Below are 21,405 nucleotides of genomic sequence, written 5' to 3'. Positions count from 1 at the left end.
AATCTATGTTTGATAGGTGTACCTGAATGTGACGGAGAGAATGAATCCAAGCTGGAAAATAGTCTTCAGGATATTATCCAGGAAAACTTCCCCAACCTAGCAAGGCAGGCCAATATTCAAGTAAAGGAAATACAGAGAACACCACAAAGATATTCCTCAAGAAGAGCAACCCCAAGGCACTTAATCGTCAGATTCACCAGGGTTGAAATGAAGGAGAAAATGCTAAGGGCAGCCAGAGAGAAAGGTCAGGTTACCCACAAAGGGAAGCCCATCAGACTCACAGCAGATCTCTCAGCAGGAACCCTACAAGCCAGAAGAGAGTGGGGGCCAATATTCAACATCCTTAAAGAAAAGAACTTTCAACCCAGAATTTCATATCCAGCCAAACTAAGCTTCATAAGTGAAGGAAAAATAAAATCCTTTACGAACAAGCAGGTACTCAACAGATTTCATTGCCACCAGGTCTGCTTTACAAGAGCTTCTGAAAGAGGCACTAAACATAGAAAGGAACAACCAGTACCAGCCACTCTAAAAAAATACCAAATGATAAAAAGCATCAACACAATTGAAGAAACTGCATCAACTAATGGGCAAAACAGCCAGCTAGCATCAAAATGGCAGGATCAAATGCACACATAACAATATTAACCCTAAATGTAAATGGGCTAAATGCCCCAATCAAAAAACACAGACTGGCAAATTGGATAAAAAGCCAAAACCCATCAGTGTGCTGTATCCAGGAAACCAATCTCATATGCAAGGATACACAAAGGCTCAAAATAAAGGGATGGAGAAAGATTTACCAAGCAAATAGAGAGCAAAAAAAAAAAGCAGGAGTTGCAATTCTCAGCTCTGATAAAATAGACTTTAAACCAACAAAGATCAAAAGAGACAAAGGACATTAAATAATGGTAAAAGGATCAATGTAACAAGAGCTAACGATCTTAAATATATATGCACTCAATACAGGAGCACCCAGATACATAAAGCAAGTTCTTAATGACTTACAAAGAGACTTAGACTCCCACACAATAACAGTGGGAGACTTTAACACCCCATTGTCAATACTAGACAGATCAGCGAGACAGAAAATTAACAAGGATATCCAGGACTTGAACTCAGACCTGGAACAAGCAAACCTAACAGACATTTACAGAACTTTCCACCTCAAATCCACAGAATATACATTCTTCTCAGCACCACATCACACCTACTCTAAAATTGACCACATAATTGGAAGTAAATCACTCCTCAGCAAATGCAAAAGAACGGAAATCATAACAAACAGTCTCTCAGACCACAGTGCAATGAAGTTATAACTCAGAATTCAGAAACTAACTCAGAACCACACAGCTTCATGGAAACTGAACAACTGGCTCTTGAATGTTTACTGGATAAGCGATGAAATGAAGGTAGAAATAAAGATGTTCTTCGAAACCAACAAGAACGAAGACACAATATACCAGAATCTCTGGGACACATTTAAAGCAGTGTCTAGAGGAAAATATATAGCAATAAATGCCCACATGAGAAGCAAGGAAAGATCTAAAATCGACACCCTATCATCAAAATTGAAAGAGCTAGAAGAGCAAGACCAAAAAAACTCAAAACCTAGCAGAAGACAAGAAATAACTAAGATCAGCCAGGTGCAGTGGCTCAAGCCTGTAATCCCAGCACTTTGGGAGGCCGAGGCGGGTGGATCATGAGGTCAAGAGATCGAGACCATCCCGGTCAACATGGTGAAACCCCGTCTCTACTAAAAATACAAAACATTAGCTGGGCATGGCCGGGCGCGGTGGCTCAAGCCTGTAATCCCAGCACTTTGGGAGGCCGAGGCAGGTGGATCACGAGGTCAAGAGATCGAGACCATCCTGGTCAACATGGTGAAACCCCGTCTCTACTAAAAATACAAAAAATTAGCTGGGCATGGTGGCGCGTGCCTGTAATCCCAGCTACTCAGGAGGCTGAGGCAGGAGAATTGCCTGAACCCAGGAGGCGGAGGTTGCGGTGAGCCGAGATCGTGCCATTGCACTCCAGCCTGGGTAACAAGAGTGAAACTCCGTCTCAAAAAAAAAAAAAAAAAAAAAAACAACAAAAAAACATTAGCTGGGCATGGTGGTGCGTGCCTGTAATCCCAGCTACTCAGGAGGCTGAGGCAGGAGAATTGCCTGAACCCAGGAGGCGGACGTTGCGGTGAGCCAAGATCGCACCATTGCACTCCAGCCTGGGTAACAAGAGTGAAACTCCGTCTCAAAAAAAAAAAAAAAAAAAAAAGAAAAAGAAATAACTAAGATCAGAGCAGAACTGAAGGAGACAGAGACACAAAAAACCCTTCAAAAAAATCAATAAATCCAGGAGCTGGTTTTTCGAAAAGACCAACAAAATAGACAGACTACTAGCCAGGTTAATAAAAAAGAAAAGAGAGAATAATCAAATAGATGCAATAAAAAATGATAAAGGGGATATCACCACAGATTCCACAGAAATACAAACCGTCATCAAAGATTATTACAAATACTGGCAAACCGACTGCAACAGCACATCAAAAAGCTTATCCACCATGATCAAGTAGGCTTCATCCCGGGTATGCAAGGCTGGTTCAACATACGCAAGTCTATAAACGTAATTCACCATATAAACAGAACCAAAGACAAAAACGACATGATTATCTCAATTGATGCAGAGAAGGCCTTTGACAAAAATTCAACAGCCCTTTATGCTAAAAGCCCTCAATAAACTAGGTATTGATGGAATGTATCTCAAAATAATCAAAGCTATTTATGACAAACCAACAGCCAAGATCATACTGAATGGGCAAAAACTGGAAGCATTCCCTTTGAAATCCAGCACTAGACAAGGATGCCCTCTCTCACCACTCCTATTCAATATAGTATTGGAAGTTCTAGCCAGAACAATCAGGCAAGAAAAAGAAATAAAGGGTATTCGAATAGGAAAGAAGGAAGTCAAACTGTCTCTATTTGCAGATGACATGATTGTATATCTAGAAGACCCCATCGTCTCAGCCCAAAATCTCCTGAAACTGATAAGCAACTTCAGCAAAGTCTCAGGATACAAAATCAATATGCAAAAATCACAAGCATTCCTATACACCAGTAACAGATTTAAAGAGAGCCACATTAGGAACGAACTGCCATTCACAGCTGCTACAAAGAGAACAAAATACCTGGGAATACAACTAACAAAGGATGTAAAGGACCTCTTCAAGGAGAACTACAAACCACTGCTCAACGAAATAAAAGTGGACACAAACAGATGGAGAAACATTCCATGTTCATAGTTAGGAAGAATCAATATTGTGAAAATGGCCATACTGCCCAAAGTAATTTACATATTCAGTGCTATCCCCATCAAGCTACCAATGACCTTCTTCACAGAACTGGAAAAAAACAACTTAAATTTCATATGGAACCAAAAGAGTGCCCACATAGCCAAGCCAATTCTAAGCAAAAAAAAAAAAAAAAAACAAAACAAAGCAGGAGGCATCACACTACCAGACTTCAAACTATACTACAAGGCTACAGTAATCAAAACAGCATGGTACTGGTATCAAAACAGAGATATAGACCAATGGAACAGAACAGAGGCCTCAGAGGCAACACCATACATCTACATCCATTTGATCTTTGACAAACCTGACAAAAACAAGCAATGGGGAAAGGATTCCCTGTTTAATAAATGGTGTTGGGAAAACTGGCTAGCCATGTGCAGAAAGCAGAAACTGGACCCCTTCCTGACACCATACACCAAAATTAACTCCAGATGGATTAAAGACTTAAACATAAGACCTGACACCATAAAAACCCTAGAAGAAAACCTAGGCAAAACCATTCAGGACATAGGCATAGGCAAGGACTTCATGACCAAAACACCAAAAGCATTGGCAACAGAAGCCAAAATAGACAAATGGGACCTAATCAAACTCCACAGCTTCTGCACAGCAAAAGAAACAGTCATTAGAGTGAATCAGCAACCAACAGAATGGGAAAAAATTTTTGCAATCTACCATCTGACAAAGGGCCGACATCCAGAATCTAAAAAGAACTAAAACAGATTTACAAGAAAAAAACAAACAAGCCCATTCAAAAGTGGGCAAAGGACATGAACAGATGCTTTACAAAAGAAGACATACATAAGGCCAACAAGCATATGAAAAAATGCTCATCATCACTGGTCATTAGAGAAATGCAAATCAAAAGTACACTAAGATACCACCTCACGTCAGTTAGAATGGTGATCATTAAAAAATCTGGAGATGCCAGGCGCGGTGGCTCAAGCCTGTAATCCCAGCACTTTGGGAGGCCGAGGTGGGTGGATCACGAGGTCAAGAGATCAAGACCATCCTGGTCAACACGGTGAAAACCCGTCTCTACTAAAAATACAAAAAATCAGCTGGGCATGGTGGCACGTGCCTGTAATCCCAGCTACTCAGGAGGCTGGGGCAGGAGAATTGCCTGAACCCAGGAGGCGGAGGTTGCAGTGAGCCGAGATCGCGCCATTGCACTCCAGCCTGGGTAACAAGAGCGAAACTCCATCTCAAAAAAAAAAAAAAAAAAAAAAAAAATCTGGAGACACCGGGCGCGGTGGCTCAAGCCTGTAATCCCAGCACTGGGAGGCTGAGGCAGGTGGATCACGAGGTCAAGAGATTGAGACCATCCTGGTCAACATGGTGAAACCCCGTCTCTACTAAAAATACAAAAAATTAGCTGGGCATGGTGGCACGTGCCTGTAGTCTCGGCTACTCAGGAGGCTGAGGCAGGAGAATTGCTTGAACCCAGGAGGCAGAGGTTGCGGTGAGCCGAGATTGCGTCATTGCACTCCAGCCTGGGTAACAAGAGCGAAACTCCGTCTCAAAAAAAAAAAAAATCTGGAGACAACAGATGCTGGAGAGGATGTGGAGAAATAGGAACACTTTTACACTGTTGGTGGGAGTGTAAATTAGTTCAACCATCGTGGAAGACAGTGTGGCGATTCTTCAAGGACCTAGACATAGAGGGCCGGGTTCTGTGGCTCACACTTGTAATCCTAGCACTTTGGGAGGCCAAGGTAAGTGGATCATCTGAGGTCAGGAGTCAAGACCAGCCTGGCCATCATAGTGAAACCCCATCTTTAAAAAAAAAAAAAAAAAGATTAAAAAAAAAAAAGGACCTAGACATAGAAATCCCATTTGACCCAGCAATCCCATGACTGGGTATATATCCAAAGGATTATAAATCGTTCTACAGTAAGGACATATGCACACGAATGTTCATTGCAGCACTGTTTACAATAGGAAAGAACTGGAACCAACCCAAATGCCAATTGACGATAGACTGGACAGGGAAAATGTGGCATGTATACACCATGGAATATTATGCAGCCATCAAAAACGATGAGTTCATGTTCTTTGTAGGGACATGGATGAACCTGGAAACCATCATTCTCAGCAAACTGACACAAGAACAGAAAATGAAACACTGCATGTTCTCACTCATAGGCGGGTGTTGAACAATGAGAACACATGGACACAGGGAGGGGAGCACTACATAGTGGGGTTTGTAGGGGGGAAATAGGGGAGGGACAGTGGGGGGTGGGGAGGTGGGGAGAGATAGCATGGGGAGAAATGCCAGATACAGGTGATGGGGAGGAAGGCAGCACATCACACTGCCATGTGTGTACCTATGCAACAATCTTGCATGTTCTTCACATGTACCCCAAAACCTAAAACATAATTAAAAAAAAAAAAAAAAAAAGACCAGCCTGGGCAATATGGTAAAACCTTATCTCTACAAAAAAAATTTTTAAAGTAGCTGGGCATTGTGGCTTGCACCTGTGGTCCCAGCTCTCAGGAGGCTGAGATGGGAGGACTGCTTCAGCCTAGGAGGTGGATGTTGCTGTGAACCAGATCACACCACTGCACTCCAGCCTGGGTGACAGAGTAAAAATCTGTCTTAGAAAAAAAAAAAGAACTCTGGGAGCCATAAACACTGAACTCGGGAGTTCACAGCACCGAGACACTGTGAGTAACCGGGAACACACAGAGAAAAGCAGAGAGTTAAGGACTGAACTCTACAGCCACATTCCTATTTGGGGCAAAGAGGAGAAAATTGAGCAGGAAAACAAAAAACCAGACATCTTCCACATAGGAATAGATAATATGCAAAATGGGGAAGAAAAGGTACAATGGTTGTATTCATAAATATATAAGAAAATGTTAGGAGAAACAGGCAAACAGGGATGAAGGGTACCACTGTGAAAGAGAAATCAGAGGTGAGTGGGGGCAAAAAGTGCTATTTTTTTATTAGCTTTATAAAATAATATTCTAATTTACTTTTTAAACTGTAGACATGCATTATTTTGTATTTTTTGAGACAAGGTGTCTCATTCTGTTGCCTAGGCTGGCTGGAGTGCAGTGATCACAGCTTATTGCAGCCTCAAATGATCCTCTTGCCTTAGCCTCCTGAGTAGCTGGGACTACAGGTGCACACCACCATGCTCAGCTAAATTTTTTAATTTTTGTAGAGACGGGGGTTTCTCTATGTTGCCCATGGTAGTCTCACTGTGTAGCCCTGTGTGGTCATGAACTCCTAGCCTCAAGCAATCCTCTTGCCTTGGCCTCACAAAGCATTAATAAAAAATACAAATAAAACTTTTAAAGAGAGGAGAAATGTGTCAATAACTGGTAAGTCAAGAGAAAGACACATCATTTATCCTGAATTTTGTCTTTAAAATATACCTAAGAGGAACCAAATCTCTAATGAAGGCAAGTTTTTCTGTATAGGAGTAATCCAACTCACAAATGAAGTATGAATAATGAGAATTGAAATGTCACCCCTTTACAACCTCTAATGAAATAATGAATCAAGGGAATGATCTGCTGTTGCCATCACAAAAAAAAAAGAGTCTGGCATTACTGAGGAGAGGGTAGGGGATACATAGATGAAATTGACCATGAGTTGATAACTGTTAAATGCTTGGTGACAGACATATGGGAGTCCATTATACTCCTCTCTCTACATTTATACATGTTTGAAAATTTTCATAGTAAAAAGTTAAAGGGGCCAGGCATAGTGGCATATGCCTGTAATCCCAGCAATTTGGGAAACCAAGGTGGGTGGATTACTTGAGCTCAGGAGTCCGAGACCAGACTGAGCAACATGGTGAAACCCTGTCTCTACCAAAACATACAAACGTTAGCCAGGTAGAGGCTGCAATGAGCTGCGATTGTGCCACTGCACTCCAGCCTGGGTGACAAAGTGAGACCCTGTCTTAAAACGTTAAAGAGAACAAAAAATGAACAGAGCAAAAAAAGATAAATTTAGCAGAGACTCCAAGGAGATTCCAAGTCACTGAGATGTTCTATTCTTCCCTCCCCCAATAGTTGGCACATAAATTAGGGTCTTAAAGTGCCTCTGTTGAGGCCCCTGTTCTCACCTGGATCTGTGCAGTCAGCTTCTGGATCTCCAGGCCCAGCTGCTGCTCCATTTCCAGAGCTAAGCTTTCCTCTGAAGCCAGGCTAGACAAAGCTTCTGCCTCATGCAACAGAGGCTTTGGGTGGAAACAGGGAGTGAGGCTTCAGCCTGGCCCAGGCTGCTCCCCTCCCCACTCCCCAGTCACTCACAGGTAAGTCTTTTTGGATTAGGAGCAGGAAGGAAGCTGGGTCCCATGCTGCCAAGTACTGCTGAGCTCTGCCCAGAAACCAGAGCAAGGTTGTCTGCAGGGTACACAGCCCCAGGGCGATAGGCACAGGATCTGGGGAGATGAGCAAAAGAGTAAGCATCTTAGGGGTCACAGAGTACCTTTGGGAAGAGGCAGACTTCAGAACAGAGTGAAAGAAAAAAGGAGTATCCTCAACTGCTCTGTCTCCCCACCCCCGGCCTCTTGTCTCACCTGCAGGCTGCCAGAAAATCAATCGTAACCTAGGCTTTCGAAGGGCATCCAAGAGAGGAGGAAAGAGCTGCTGCAAAAGTTCAGCAGTGCGAGAGGATGTGGGAAGGCCGCTCTGATCCCCAAGAGCTGATCCCAAGGCCTGGCAGAAACCTGAGGATGAGAAAAAGTCTAGTCTGGTGGGGAAGGGGTAAGCTGGGACTTAACGTCATTCGCAGTGCCCCTTCCTTCTCACCTTGGTCCCAGCTCCAGATAAGCGACTGATGAAGTAGGCTGTGACACAGAGAAGCCAGCTCCTTCTCACACTCCTGAGGTAGGGATGCTAGTGGGAGAAATGACTCTGGAGCCTGAAAACAAGGTCTCACTTTCCATAACCCCTGCCCACTCAATGATGAGGCAAGACAGCATGCTTCCTCCAAGACTCAGGACTGGGGTGGAAAGCAAGAGTGTGCCTTGAAAGCTCAGAAACTATAGTCTGAACCCAGGGGTGTTCATTCTAAAGGGCCTGCTTTTGCCTTCAGGATGGCAGGTGAGTGAGTTGGCCAGAGGGAAGGAAGAGACCCCAGCCTTCCCAAATGCGCACCCAAGCCCATCACTCACCCTGACCCAGTGCCTGACTCAGCTGTTGCGCTGCTGCCCTGGGGTCCCGCCAGGGTCCCAGATTTAGGTCCAGACTCTGAGCACAGGCTGCCCACAGCAGGGTCCAATATTGGCTCCACAAGGCTCTGGCCCCTCCAGGCCCCAGTCCACAGCTGGATGAAGCCACTATGCCCCCTGTCAGGCCCAGCAGCCCTGTTAGCAGATCCTGCTCCTCATGAAACAGCCTGCGGAGCTGGTCCCTCAATCCTGATCCCCTGAGCGCCTCGTCCAGCCGACTTGCCACCTGGCAACCCCGCTCTCCGGTCAAGAGGCGGAGCACACGGGACGTAGGGAAAGGACGTGCAGCCCCTGGGACGTGGCTCAAGGCTTTTCCCTGTAGCGTGTGGTAGGCGGGAAGTGCCAGGAGCAGGTCGGCGAGTTGGGATGACAGGCCCGGGCCGGCGGGTTCCCGGCCGAGAGCGCGAAGCTGCCTCTTGATGACAGCTTCCAGGCACTGAGCGGCTAGTCCGATGGGGCGCACTAGCAGCAGCGGCTCTCCAAGGCGGATTCGCAGGACTGCCCCTTGGGAAAGCTGCAGCTGCAGGTCGCGGCACAGCTGGGGCAAGGGGCCAGGGCTACCGGAGGGCGAGCCAGGACTCAGGGTCTTCAGCAGGCGCACAGCCGCCTGTAGGTGGCAGGCGCAGTCTCGGGCCAGGAGGAGCTGCTCCCGCTCGCGGTGCAGCCGCAGCAACACCGCACGGAGACGCTGCAGCGCAGGAGGGATCGGGCCGCCAGCTGCGGGCCCCTGCCTCCAGGCCGCAGCATCGTGGGCCTCGCTCACACCCTCCGGCTTCGGCCACCACGGCGTCCCTCCAGAAGCTCCGCCCGGCCGTATCCCCGGGAAGGGGATGCTCCCGGCTACCGGCAGCCCCAGCCAGCCGCGAACGTCCCCGCGGAGAGCGCCCGTTCGCATTCTCTCCCATTGCTCCTCCCCAGTGCCCACGGGTGGCGTCCTCAGTGGGGGCACGGTAGCGAGCGGAGGCAGGCTACCAGAACGAGACGTCTGGGCCATGGGCTGCAAGTCCCGAACGAACCTAACGATTCCCACTTCCCTGCACTGACCAACGCCCGCTGTAGTTCGGACTTCGACCCATCCCAACAACGGTTTTCTCCAGTTCGGGAGTCGCGGGGACCTTCATGGATTCTCTCGGGCTCCGTAATCGGAGGCTTCTGCCCCTAACAAAGATGGCCGGACATCCTGCCCTACCCCGCCTTTTGGCTGGTATCAAATACTAGGCCATCTTTCACTTCCGGGTCACTGCTGACGGGCTATGGCGCCGATTCCGAAGACTGTGGGGCGGATCAAGCTGGGTGAGCGGTGTGACAAGCCAGAGGGGGTCTAAGAAGGCAGAGGCAGCCCACCTTGGGTCCACCTGTGGTCTGAACTTTTCGAGGAGGATTTTACGCAGAGAGCAGAGGGGGCGGAGAGTCGAGCGTGGAGCGGGAAGGACCCTGACCCATCTATCCTAAACCTGCTGACGAGGCTCCGCCTTTCTTTCCTGTAGACTGCCCTCTGCAGCCCAGCTGCCCGCTGGAGGTCGCTGCTGTCCCCAAACTTTGCAAGGAATTCGGTCCAGAGGATTACGGCGAAGAGGTACCGAGCGACCCCTGTTTCCCTCAGTCCTACTCATTTCCATTTCGGTCACGCCTCTTTTAAGTCAGCTGCTGCGGAAACCCGCAGCGGGCGGACGCCTGACTGGGCTCTGTAGGCTTTGGGGAGTTGTAGTCTCCGGCCTTGCCCTTGAGGGTGTTAGGCAAGTGAGGGGCAAGGGACCAGGAGGACGAATCTGCTGTAACAGATGCTTGAAGTGGGTAGAATTGAGCAGACTAGGGTCTCTGAGGTGAGGATTGGGGAGTGGGTACGAGTTCCTTGGGGAAAGATGTTATAGGGGCCGGGCACGGTGGCTCTCGCCTGTAATCTCAAAATTTAGGGAGGCTGATACAGGAGGATCCCTTGCACCCAGGAGTTAGAAACCAGCCTGGGCAACATAGTGAGATCCCCAACTCTACAAATATGTTTGTTTTTTAAAAATTTAACCCGCGTAGTTGGGGATCTCTTGAGCCCAGGAAGTCGAGGTTGCAGTGAACCATTACACTCCAGCCTGGGCAACAGAGTGAGACTCTGTCTCCAAAAAAAAAAAAAAAAAAAAAAGGCCGGGTGGGGTGCCTCACGTCCGTAATCCCAGCACTTTGGGAGGCCTAGGTGGGCGGATCACTTGAGGTCAGGAGTTCAAGACCAGCCTGGCCAACGTGGTGAAACCCCCATCTCTACCAAGAATACAAAAAATTAGCCGGATATGGTGGTACGCACCTGTAATCCCAGCTACTCTGGAGGCTAAGGCAGGAGAATTGCTTGAACCTGGAAGGCAGAGGTTCCAGTGAGCCAGGATCACATCACTGCACTCCAGCCTGGGCAACAGAGGGAGACTCCATCTCAAAAAAAGAATTTTTTTTTTTTTTAATAGACAGAGGGGACAGTGTGAGCAAAGACAGTAAAACAAGGAAAAGTTAGGAGAACTTCATTCACTAAAGTGGGACCGCAGTGGAGATTTGGTTGGAACAGTAAAAGATGGGGTGGGGGAGAAGGCAGTAGATGGCTTGAAAGGCTTTGACTTGGCACAGGGGCTTGGGTGTTCTCAAGAAGGCAACAAGATTTTGTTTGTTTGTTTGTTTTGAGACGGAATCTCACTCTGTCACCAGGCTGGAGTGCAGTGGCGATCTCGGCTCACTGTAACCTCCACCTCCCGGGTTCAAGCAGGTTCAAGCGATTCTCCTGCCCCAGCCTCCAGAGTAGCTAGGACTACAGGCACACACCACCACGCCCAGCTAATTTTTGTGTTTTTAGTAGAGACGGGGTTTCACCATGTTGGCCATAATCCTCTCAATCTCTTGAGCTCATGATCTGCTGGCCTCGGCCTTCCAAAGTGCTGGCATCAACCACCGCACCCATCCGGCAACAGGGTTTCTGAAGGACGGACGATAAGATTTAGAAGCATTGAGGCGCTATACTTCAACTGCTTTTGGGTCATCCCTAGAACCTCAAACTCAAGCCCAAAAGTTAATTTAATTAATTTTGTTAAGTTAATTTAACTTGTCATGTTTGCAAATTGGTTGCTTTCCTTCTAATCCCAATTTTGGTTAATAACACAAACTTTCATTTAGTTGCTTAATCTAGAAATCTGATAATCATTTTATAACCTTCCCTTTCCTTTACCTCACACATTTAGTTAGTCACTAAAGTCTGCTTCTGAAATGTCTCTTGACAGAAGCCCCTCATTTCCATTCCTCCTTTTGCTGCCACTCCCTTAGTTCAAGATTCCTTCTTTCTGGCTTGAACTAAACATTACATCCATAGTCTCATCTTCTCCTCAGCACTATTTCATTTGATCGTTTCACTCCCCAGATCAAGTCCACTGCTATTACTGACAAGATAAAGTCCACAGTCATGGCCAGGTACGGTGGCTCACACCTGTAATCCCAGCACTTTGGGAGGCTGAGGCGGGTGGATCATGAGTTCAGGAGATTGAGACCATCCTGGGCAACATGGTGAAACAGTGTCTATACTAAAATACAAAAAATTAGCTGGGTGTGGTGGTGCATGCCTCTAGTCACAGCTACTTTGGAGGCCGAGGCAGGGGAATTGGCTTGAACCTGGGAGACAGAGGTTGCAGTGAGCCAAGATTGTGTCACTGCATTCCAGCCTGGTGACAGAGTGAGACTCCATCTCAAAAAAAAAAAAAGTTCACACTCACTGTGTCACACCAGTTTGTTCACACACAGTTCTGTCTCTTGGAATAACCTCCCCACCAATCTCTTTGTTCACTCAGCACACACTTAACAGAACGCCAACCGTCTGTTGTTGGTCTCAGACACTATTGTAGGTACTGGTAGACAGTAGTAAACCAAACAGACAAAAATGTTTCTAGTCAACCAATTAGGACCATCTAATGAACAAATAAATAAACAACATAGTATGTCAAATATGAGAAGTACAAAGAAAAAGCAAGAAGGAAGATAGGGAGTGCTAAGTGGAGTTGGGAAGTTTCTCCTTCTAAAAGGAGTGGTTGGGCCGGGTGCAGTGGCTCATGCCTATAATCCCAGCACTTTGGGAAGCTGAAGCAGGTAGGTCATTTGAAGTTGGGAGTTCGAGACCAGCCTGACCAACATGGAGAAACCCCGTCTCTAATAAAAAATATAAAATTACCCAAGCATGGTGGTGCATGCCTTAATTCCAGCTACTCGGCAGGCTGAGGCAGGAGAATTGCTTGAACCCAGGAGTCGGAGGTTGCGGTGAGCTGAGATCACACCATTGCACTCTAGCCTGGGCAACAAGAGTGAAACTCTGTCTCAGAAAAACAACAAAAAAAGCAGTGGTCAGAGAAGGCCTCTCTGAGAAAGTGTCATTTTCATAGAGATCTAAAAAGGACAAAGAAGTGAGCCATTCACTGGGGAAAGAGCATTCTAGTTAAAGGAAAGTGCAAAGCCCTAAGATGGGAGCACAGTTGGTGTGTTGTGGGAACTTTCAAGGACATTACTGTGGCTGGAGGAGTGTGCCAAGGTAGGAGAAGATTCACAGTGATATTGGGGGACCTGATCGTGTGTGGTGGCCATGTAGTGAATTAAGAGAGTAGCACCAGGCTCATGCCTGTAATCCCAGCACCTCGGGAGGCCAAGGCCAGTGGATCACCTGAGGTTGGGAGTTCAAGACCAGCCTGACCAACGTGGAGAAACCCTGTCTCTGCTGAAGATACAAAATTAGCCGGGCTTAATGACACATGCCTGTAATTCCAGCTACTCGGGAGGCTGAGGCAGGAGAATCGCTTGAACCCATGAGGTAGAGGTTGCAGCGAGCCGAGATTGCGCCATTGCACTTCAGACTGGGCAACAAGAGCAAAACTCCATCTCAAAAAAAAAGAAAAAGAGAGTAGCACAGATTTGGAGATGGGTATTTATTTATTTATTGATGGAGTCTTGCTTTATCACCCAGGCTGGAGTGTAGTGGGGCAGTCTCAGAACACCACAGCCTCCGCCTCCCAGGTTCAAGTGATTCTCCTGCCTCAGCCTTCCAAGTAGCTGGGATTACAGGTGTGTGCCACCGTGCCCTGCTAATTTTTGTGTTTTTAGTAGAAATGGGGTTTCACCATGTTAGTCAGGCTGGTCTCGAACTCCTGACCTCAAGTGATCCACCTGACTCAGCCTCCCAAAGTGCTGAGATTACAGGCCTAAGCCACCCCACCTGGCTTTTTTTTTTTTTTTTTTTTTTTTTTGGATGGCTGCTCTGGTTGGAGGAGGAGAGAGGAAATACAGCATATATCTGAGTGGCACATCCTGGGGAGGTTGCCCAATGTGGGGCAGAGAGCATGCTTTATCTATTTATTATTATTTTGTTTTACCCTGCTGCCTTGCTCCTATTTATTATTTTGAGACGGAGTCCCACTCAGTTGCCCAGGCTGGAGTGCAGTGGTGCTCTCTTGGCTCACTGCAGCCTCCACCTCCCTGGTTCAAGCAGTTCTCCTGCCTCAGCCTCCCAAGTAGCTGGGATTACAGGCACGCGGCACCATGCCTGGCTAATTTTTGTATTTTTATTTGAGATGGGGTTTCACCATGTTGGTGAGGCTGGTCTCGAACTCCTGACCTCGTGATCCTCCTGCCTTAGCCTCCCAAAGTGCTGAGATTACAGGCGTGAGCCACTGCGCCCAGCTATTTATTTATTATTAATTAATTATTTTTATGAGACAGTCTTGCTCTGTCATCCAGGGTGGTGTGCAGTGGTGTGATCTCGGCAACTGCAACCTCTGCCTCCCAGGTTCGTGGAACTCCTGTGCCTCAGCCTCCTGAGTAGCTGGGACTACAGGCGTGTGCCACCGTGCCCAGCTAATTTTTGTATTTTTATTAGAGATGGGGTTTTGCCATGTTGGCTGGCCTGCTCTAAAACTCCTGGCCTTAAGTGATATACCCACCTCGGCCTCCCAAAGTGTTGGGATTACAGGCGTGAGCCACTATGCCCATCCATATTTATTTATCGAGACAGGGTCTCCCTCTGTTACCCAAGCTTCCGGGCAGTGGCATGATGATAGTTTGCTGCAGCCTTGAAATCCTGGGCTCAAGTAAGCCTTTGACTTCAGCCTCCCAAGTACTGGGACTTTAAGTTTGTGCCACCATACCTGGGTCATTATTTATGCTTAAGTTGCAGTTAGGAAGGTGAAACAAACCTACCAGGAAATTGAATTTAAGTATAAGACTGCTGAAGGTATCTAGCAGTATAAGTGGAGATGCTTTTAAGTCCGGACGATCTTCTGAGGGAAGCCTTGGATCTAAAGTTGTTTAGAAAATTGGGCCGGGAGCAGTGGCTCATGCCTGTAATCTCAGCACTTTGGGAGGCCGAGGTGGGAGGATCACCTGAGGTCGGGAGTTTGAGACCAGCCTGACCAACATGGAGAAACCCTGTCTCTACTAAAAATAGAAAAATTAGCCGGGCCTGGTAGTGCATGCCTATAATCCCAGCTACTCGGGAGGCTGAGGCAGGAGAATCACTTGAGCCTGGGAGGCAGAGGTTGCAGTGAAGCCAAGATCTCGCCATTGCACTCCATCCTGGGCAACAAGAGTGAAACTCCATCTCAAAAAAAGAAAAGAAAAGAAAATTGAGTATACCTCAATCATCTGAAGTCCTGCCTACAGATTTTTTTAGCATGCTGGAGTTTTTAAGTTTGTGGCGTCTAACTCAGCAAGTCCAATCATTGGCGTCTAAGCTTCTCAGTCAGTCCTGCTCTGTTTAGACCTGATTAGGCAAATAGGAATGTGATCATTCCTGTCTTTGAAGCTTATACTCCCTGAGGAAACGACTCTCATCAGAACCAGAATGTGTGGGCCACGTCTTAAAGAGTCTTGCCTTATTTTGTAAATGAGGAAGAGGTCCAAAGAAGTTAAATGACTTGTTCAGAATCAAACAGCCAGGTAGAGGCAGAGTCAAAACTTGGACAAGCTGGGCATGATGGTGTGCACCCGAAGTCCCATCTACTCAGGAGGCTTAGGTGGGAGGATCACTTGAGTCTAGGTGTTTGAGTCTAGCCTGGGCAACATAGCAAGACCCTGTCTCAAAAATAAACAAAACACCTATAATCCCAGCACTTTGGGAGGCCGAGGCGGACAGATCACTTGAGGTCAGGAGTTCAAGACCAGCCCGTTGAAACCCCATCTCTACTACAATACAAAAATTAGATGGGCGTAGTGGCGGTTGCCTGTAATCCTAGCTACTTGGGAGGCTGAGGCAGGAGAATCGCTTGAACCCGGGTGGTAGAGGTTGTAGTGAGCCAAGTTGTGCCACTACACTCCAGCCTGGGCAACAGAGCAAGAGTCTCTCTCAAAAACAAAACAAAACAAAAACCTCAGATGCAAGTGGCTCCACTTCAGCACAGTGCTCTTTGTAGTTCCATGCTGCCTGGCCAATGAGAAAAGCAATAAAAAGCAATGAATAACAAGATTCTAAATTGTGTAACACAGACCATGTGGGTGTAGCTTAGTTGGAGGGGACAGAGATAATTGGAGATGAAAGAGTCTGGGAAGGCTTTGAAGGGAGGTAGAATTTGAACTGGACTTTGGAGGTAAGGCAAGATGTGTTGAGAAAGAAGCTCAGAGCCAGGCAGGATTGGAGAGCAGCTAGGGGAAGGCCCTAAGGCTGGAGGGAGCCTGGTGATGGGAGGGATGACAGCAGTGAAGCAGGAGAGGATTAAGAGGATGGCTGGAAAGGTAGCCAGGGAGCCTTTTGGAAGGCTCTGAATCCTAGGCTGAGGAGCTAGCTTCAACTCTGCCTATGGCCATGGCATTGAGGGATTATTGGATGTCCCTGAGAGGAAGTAATTTCTGAGAGCTTGATTTTGGGGAGAAACAGGTGAAGTGCAGAGGAGTGGCCAGCCAGGAGCTGCTGTACTTGTTTAGGTGTGAGGTAGCCTCAGGGTGGGTTACGTGGGGCTGTTTATACTGCAGATATGACAGGGGGCCTAGCTGGAAGAGCAGGTCGGAGGGCTTCATTCCGGGGGCCTCAGTGAGGCTAACTCAGTAGCAGGTCAAGGGAAGAAGATCCTGGATGGTGGAGAAGGCCAGGCTGAATACCACACTCAACCCTTGGGAAGGCAGGAGAGCAGTGAGGGGAGGCAATTCACTACAAAAGCGGAGGGACAGCAGATTTTGTGCTGCTGAGCAGGGAGAGGTCAGAGCCAGTGAGATTTTCTGCGCTGGATGGCTGGTTGGTGGCTGCCATGGTGGAGAGGTCAAGCCATCCAAGGCCTTGCTCTCTCCAGGAGCTGCCTCCAACACCAGCCTCCCCTCCCCTCCCCCTCCCAGGACATAGTGGATTTTCTTCGACGGCTTGTGGAGAGTGATCCCCAGGGCCTGCACCGGATCCATGTGGATGGGAGCAGCGGGCGGCTGCAGCTGTGGCACCATGGTGGGGAGTGCAGGGGCTGGGCCAAGGGATCGAGGCTGGTACCCTGGGAGGGCTGACCCTCAGATGCACCCCTCTTTCATTTTCTTTCCTGTCTCTTTTTCCCTCCTGACAGATTACCTCCTGGGCCACTTGGATGATGAAGGGAAATCGACTGGACAAAGTGACAGGGGCAAGGAGGCTGAGGGACTGGGCACCTACTGTGGTCTCCGCAAGTCCTTCCTGTACCCTCCCCAAGAGTCTGAGCCCTGCCCTCAAAGCCCCTCTGCCTCTGCCACCTTCCCCAGTGCCTCAGACAGCCTGCTTCAGGTGGCCATGCCCCAGAAGCTCCTGGTGACAGAAGAGGTGAGATTCTAAGGAGAGGGCTTTGCTGTCTTCCAGGGTTCTTTCAATCCCCGTATTCCCATCCCTATATTCTCCCCTAATTGGTACCTTTCCTCTGTACTTCCTGCCCCCTTACCTGTTTTGCTCTCAATTTCCCTGTTTCTCTCTTTTTCTGTCACCTGCCCTACGTCCTTTAGGAAGCCAACCGCCTGGCTGAGGAGCTGGTGGCTGAGGAGGAGCGCATGAAACAGAAAGCAGAGAAGAAGCGACTCAAGAAGAAGGTAGCTAGAGCATGGCTGAAGGGTGCAGGGGAGCCGAAGGGACTTGGGAGAGGGAAAGGAAGCTTTGTGGGAATAGGAGAGAGCTCAAGATGGCCTGCAGTGGCATCCATTTTCTTGCCAGGAAGACACAAGGTGCTCAGGGACTTGTGAAGGCCTCTCACAGGCCATCTGGTGCAATGGTTCTGGAATCCTACTGTGCTGCCTGGGTGGGAATCTGCCTCCTCCTTACATGAGGCCTCTGGCTGGTGCCTCTCTTACCCACTTTTTCACCTGCAAAATGAGAGTAATAATGATGCCTGTCTCATAGAGCTGCAAAGATGAAATGAGAAATCTTAGCCCAGCACATTACATACAGTAAGCATTCAAAGTAGATCATTGTTACCATTACTATTGCAGCGTCAAAAGGAACGAAAGCGACAGGAGCGTTTGGAGCAGGACTGCGGGGAGCCCAAGGTGAGCATCCAGGGCAGGTACTAAAAGCACCAAGTGTCAGGAAGGTGAGGGCCAAGAAAGCAGGTAGCGCAAGGTGATCCCAACTCTGTACCTGTCCACCTTTCTTTCAGGTCAGTGCTACCTCAGATGGGGATGAGAGCCCCCCATCTAGCCCTGGAAACCCAGTTCAGGGACAGTGTGGTGAAGAAGAGGTGAGAACCCCTTTTTTCCCTTCTGCTCAATCTCCTCCTCCTCCAGGATGTACTTCATCCCCACCCCCCTTCCCTAACTTTCCATTTTGTCCACAGGACTCACTGGATCTATCTAGCACTTTTGTGTCTCTGGCTTTGCGAAAGGTTGGGGATTGGCCTCTCAATGCCCGCAGAGAGAAGGGACTGAACCAGGAGCCCCAAGGCAGGGGCCTGGCCCTTCAGGAGAAGACGTGTCAAGAGGAAGAGAGCCCTCCAAGAGAGGAGAGGCCCCGGCAGAGTCAAGAGGCACAGGTAAGGTGGCTGAAGAACCTGTTTCAGCTGGAACCAAGGAAGGGGCCTAAGGAGCTGCTGGGGAGGCACAGGATCTAAGGGTTGACATAGGGTCCAGTGGGAGTTCTCTGGCCCCAGGGTCAAGAGACCTAGGGTCAGGCCATCACTGTCACCATGACCCCGGGTAGTTTTCTCTCTAGGAAGATAGGGCTGATACCATCTTGTAGGGCTGTCATGAGGATTACACGAATTGGGTAATGCTAATTGCAGTGTTATCTTTTTATCAAAGGAGAAGGATTTGGGGAGGCTGAGATCTCAAGGCCTGCTTGACTTTGCACCTTATCCCCAGGCATCTCAGGGACTGCTGGCAGCTGCCTTACAACAGAGCCAGGAACTGGCAAGTGAGATCCTTTCTCTCTCCCTCCTCACCCTACCCTCCCTGGGGTAGCCCCATCTGAACCTTCTCACCGTGCTCTCTTCTTTCCAGAGTTGGGTACCAGCTTTGCTCAAAATGGTTTCTACCATGAAGCTGTGGTCTTCTTTACCCAGGCCTTGAAGCTCAACCCCCGGGACCACCGGTAGGTGGGGGCTTGGCCAGGACAGGGCAGAGTGTTGAGGACTCAGACCTTTGGCCACCTTCTGTCTTTATTAGGTTATTTGGAAATCGTTCCTTCTGCCATGAGCGGCTGGGTCAGCCAGTGTGGGCCCTGGCTGATGCCCAAGTGGCCCTTACCCTACGGCCCGGCTGGCCCCGGGGCCTCTTCCGCCTGGGCAAGGCCTTGATGGGACTACAGGTACTACATCTGGGGCTGGAAACAGGAGAGATGTGGGGGGGGTGGAGTGGGGAGAGGGTCTCTGTTGACTTTCTAGATAAGCTCCTAGTACCAAAATGTCACAATGGTTGTGGTATTAGGTACAGGGACCAGATTTGGAAAGGGTACATTTAAGCTCCTTGACTCCCTGATGTCTATCTAATCTTTTCTTTCTGATTCCTCTGGGACCAAAGCGCTTCAGAGAGGCAGCTGCTGTGTTTCAGGAGACTCTGAGAGGTGGGTCCCAGCCTGATGCAGCCCGAGAGCTCCGCTCTTGCCTTCTCCAACTCACACTGGTAAGGGGGCCAGGCCCACTGACATGCTGAGGGGATATCAGGGAGAATGAGCTGGGACTGCAATACCAAGCCTCAGGTGGCTAAGGAGGGGGTGGGAAGGATGAGTGGAATAAGAGGCATGGGCTGTCTTGCTTAAAAGAAGGATTTGTTGCCATTCTCTCTCTCTCTCCTCAGCAGGTTCAACGAGGAGGAATCTGTGCACCATCTCTGTCACCTGGGGCCCTCCTGCCACTTCCCTATGCTGAGCTGGGTGCCTCAGGCCTACCTTCCCTCAGGTGCCCTCGAAGCACCGCTCCGAGGGCCCCTGGTCTGTGTCCACTCTTGCGTTATCCTCCATGTCACCGAAGCCACCCCAACCAGCCTGTCTCCCAGACTCAGAGTAGAAGGCCCCATCTTCTCCAACCCCAGGACCCTTCAAAGGGCTGGGACATCCTGGGACTTGGGCCCCAGCATCTACCTCAGGCCAGATGAGGGGGCACTGGTCCCTCAGAGGGCAAGGTCATGTATACATCCCACAATGGGGGGACATGGTGTGGTGACAGTTCACTGCATATTTTGAGACCTTATTCTCTAGATCCATAGTTAAGGATGCCCCTGGCAGTCATTCCTCTTACCATGGAGAAGTTTCTGATGAGAGAAAGGAGCCCACATCCACTGAAACATCCTTTGGTTCTCAAGCAGAAGGCTTCTTCTGGAGGCAGTAAGGAAAAATAAAACCCACCAATGCTCAAGAAGGAAACTGTAGGAAAGTTCAGGGTTTTAGGCTATAGGAGAGACAGTGAGAAGGCATCTGGGTTTTGCTCTGCCTCTTGGTCCTGGGGTCCTCATTCACCGACTAGAGCTCTGTGTGCAGGAACTGGGTAACAGTGCTGAGAGGGCTTGAGTCCCACCTTTCAGCTTGATGGATGCTAACCTCTTCCTAGCCCCAGCTTGTACCCTGTTTTTCTAGCCACAGCCCCCAGTTTGCTCACAGCTTCTCATGCCGTTTCCTGTCCAGACTGCTGTATATGACTGTCCTCTCTTTTGTCCAATGGTCTGATGCTTGCCTCCTCTTACTGCTAGAAGATTTACCAAGGGTTTGCATTTGGGAAGTCCTTTACCAGCTCCTGCTTAGAGCTGGCAGGACCATACATGTCCACACTCCCAACTGGTGGCTCTCCAACTGAATGGGGCCTCAGCAGGTACCCAGGCTGTTGCAACCTTGGCCACTCTGTTTCTCCACCCTAGTATTGGGCATTGTAATTATCCTTTCCCTATGTTAATTTATTCACCTTTTCAAGGGTATGCTGAATTCACCACTTCCTGTATAAGAATCATGATCTCCTTTTAGTTTTACCTCTTAAAATCCTGGCAGCCCCTAGCTGGTTCTTCCGTAGTCCTGCTGGGACTGTCAGCTCACTTAAATGTGCATCTGCAGGAGACCTTAGCTCTCCCCCAACTCCCTTGCCTTTCACAAAGGAACCATTCATCAGGATAAATGATTATTGCTGCCCTATGGGTGTTGCTTAATACTGTTCATACTTGGAGAGAGGAGGTATTGAAACATCTCTTTTACATGGGACTTTCCCAAATTTTTTAAATTGTTTATGACTTAGGCCCCTTAAATACTGTGTAGCAGGAGGAAGTCTGCCGTTTACCGTCTGGGTCACCTTGGACGGGTCTGTCAACATCTAAGCCTCAGATCCTTATCTGTAAAAATGGGGGTGGTCCCTACCTCATAGGGATATTGTGAGGATGGAAAGCAAAATTGTGAGAAAATACCTCCCAAGTGCCTGGTACATAGTGGGTGCTAAATAAACCAATTTTTATCTGCAA

The 21,405-nt window shown here is 48.5% G+C and overlaps 2 protein-coding genes across 6 annotated transcripts in view; one reads left to right on the top strand and one right to left on the bottom strand.

Moving 5' to 3' along the window:
• Positions 1-9,708, bottom strand: part of CCDC142 (coiled-coil domain containing 142) — a 17,648-nt gene extending 7,940 nt beyond the window's left edge. The window contains exons 1-5 of one of the 2 annotated variants that reach the window (XM_010333415.3): positions 8,485-9,708; positions 8,120-8,206; positions 7,888-8,037; positions 7,619-7,749; positions 7,432-7,545 (exon numbers count right to left, since the gene is read on the bottom strand). In XM_010333415.3, the coding sequence (XP_010331717.1) occupies positions 7,432-7,545; positions 7,619-7,749; positions 7,888-8,037; positions 8,120-8,206; positions 8,485-9,535 (1,533 nt within the window). In that variant the 5' untranslated portion in view covers positions 9,536-9,708. The remainder of the gene's footprint in view (positions 1-7,431; positions 7,546-7,618; positions 7,750-7,887; positions 8,038-8,119; positions 8,207-8,484) is intronic. The other variant, XM_074397929.1, reaches the window with a different exon arrangement.
• On the top strand, positions 9,691-21,405 carry TTC31 (tetratricopeptide repeat domain 31). 4 transcript variants are annotated; one of them, XM_010333419.3, is made up of 13 exons: positions 9,691-9,834; positions 10,029-10,117; positions 16,864-16,966; positions 17,079-17,308; positions 17,485-17,568; positions 17,965-18,021; positions 18,132-18,212; positions 18,309-18,503; positions 18,772-18,883; positions 18,970-19,060; positions 19,135-19,276; positions 19,489-19,590; positions 19,768-20,151. In XM_010333419.3, exons 1-13 carry the CDS (start codon positions 9,795-9,797, stop codon positions 20,059-20,061), a joined length of 1,620 nt encoding a protein of 539 aa, XP_010331721.1. In that variant the 5' UTR covers positions 9,691-9,794; the 3' UTR covers positions 20,062-20,151. The 4 variants fall into 4 exon arrangements, with proteins under 4 accessions (XP_010331721.1, XP_074254057.1, XP_010331720.1 ...); XM_074397956.1 differs by having other exon boundaries at positions 19,489-19,531; positions 19,765-19,925; XM_010333418.3 differs by having other exon boundaries at positions 9,755-9,834; positions 19,765-20,151.

This window comes from Saimiri boliviensis, chromosome 1, assembly GCF_048565385.1.
Source record: "Saimiri boliviensis isolate mSaiBol1 chromosome 1, mSaiBol1.pri, whole genome shotgun sequence".
In the NCBI taxonomy this organism is placed as follows: Eukaryota; Metazoa; Chordata; class Mammalia; order Primates; family Cebidae; genus Saimiri; species Saimiri boliviensis.
The sequence above is the reverse complement of the archived record's forward strand: the minus strand, read 5'-3'. Positions and strand labels throughout refer to the sequence as shown.

Coding starts and splice junctions, on each gene's coding strand:
- TTC31 (XM_010333418.3), top strand. CDS start 9,795: ATGGCGCCGATTCCGAAGACTGTGGGGCGGATCAAGCTGG. Junction 10,118..16,863: donor CAGAGGATTACGGCGAAGAG/GTACCGAGCGAC, acceptor TCCCCCTCCCAG/GACATAGTGGATTTTCTTCG. Junction 16,967..17,078: donor GCTGCAGCTGTGGCACCATG/GTGGGGAGTGCA, acceptor CCCTCCTGACAG/ATTACCTCCTGGGCCACTTG.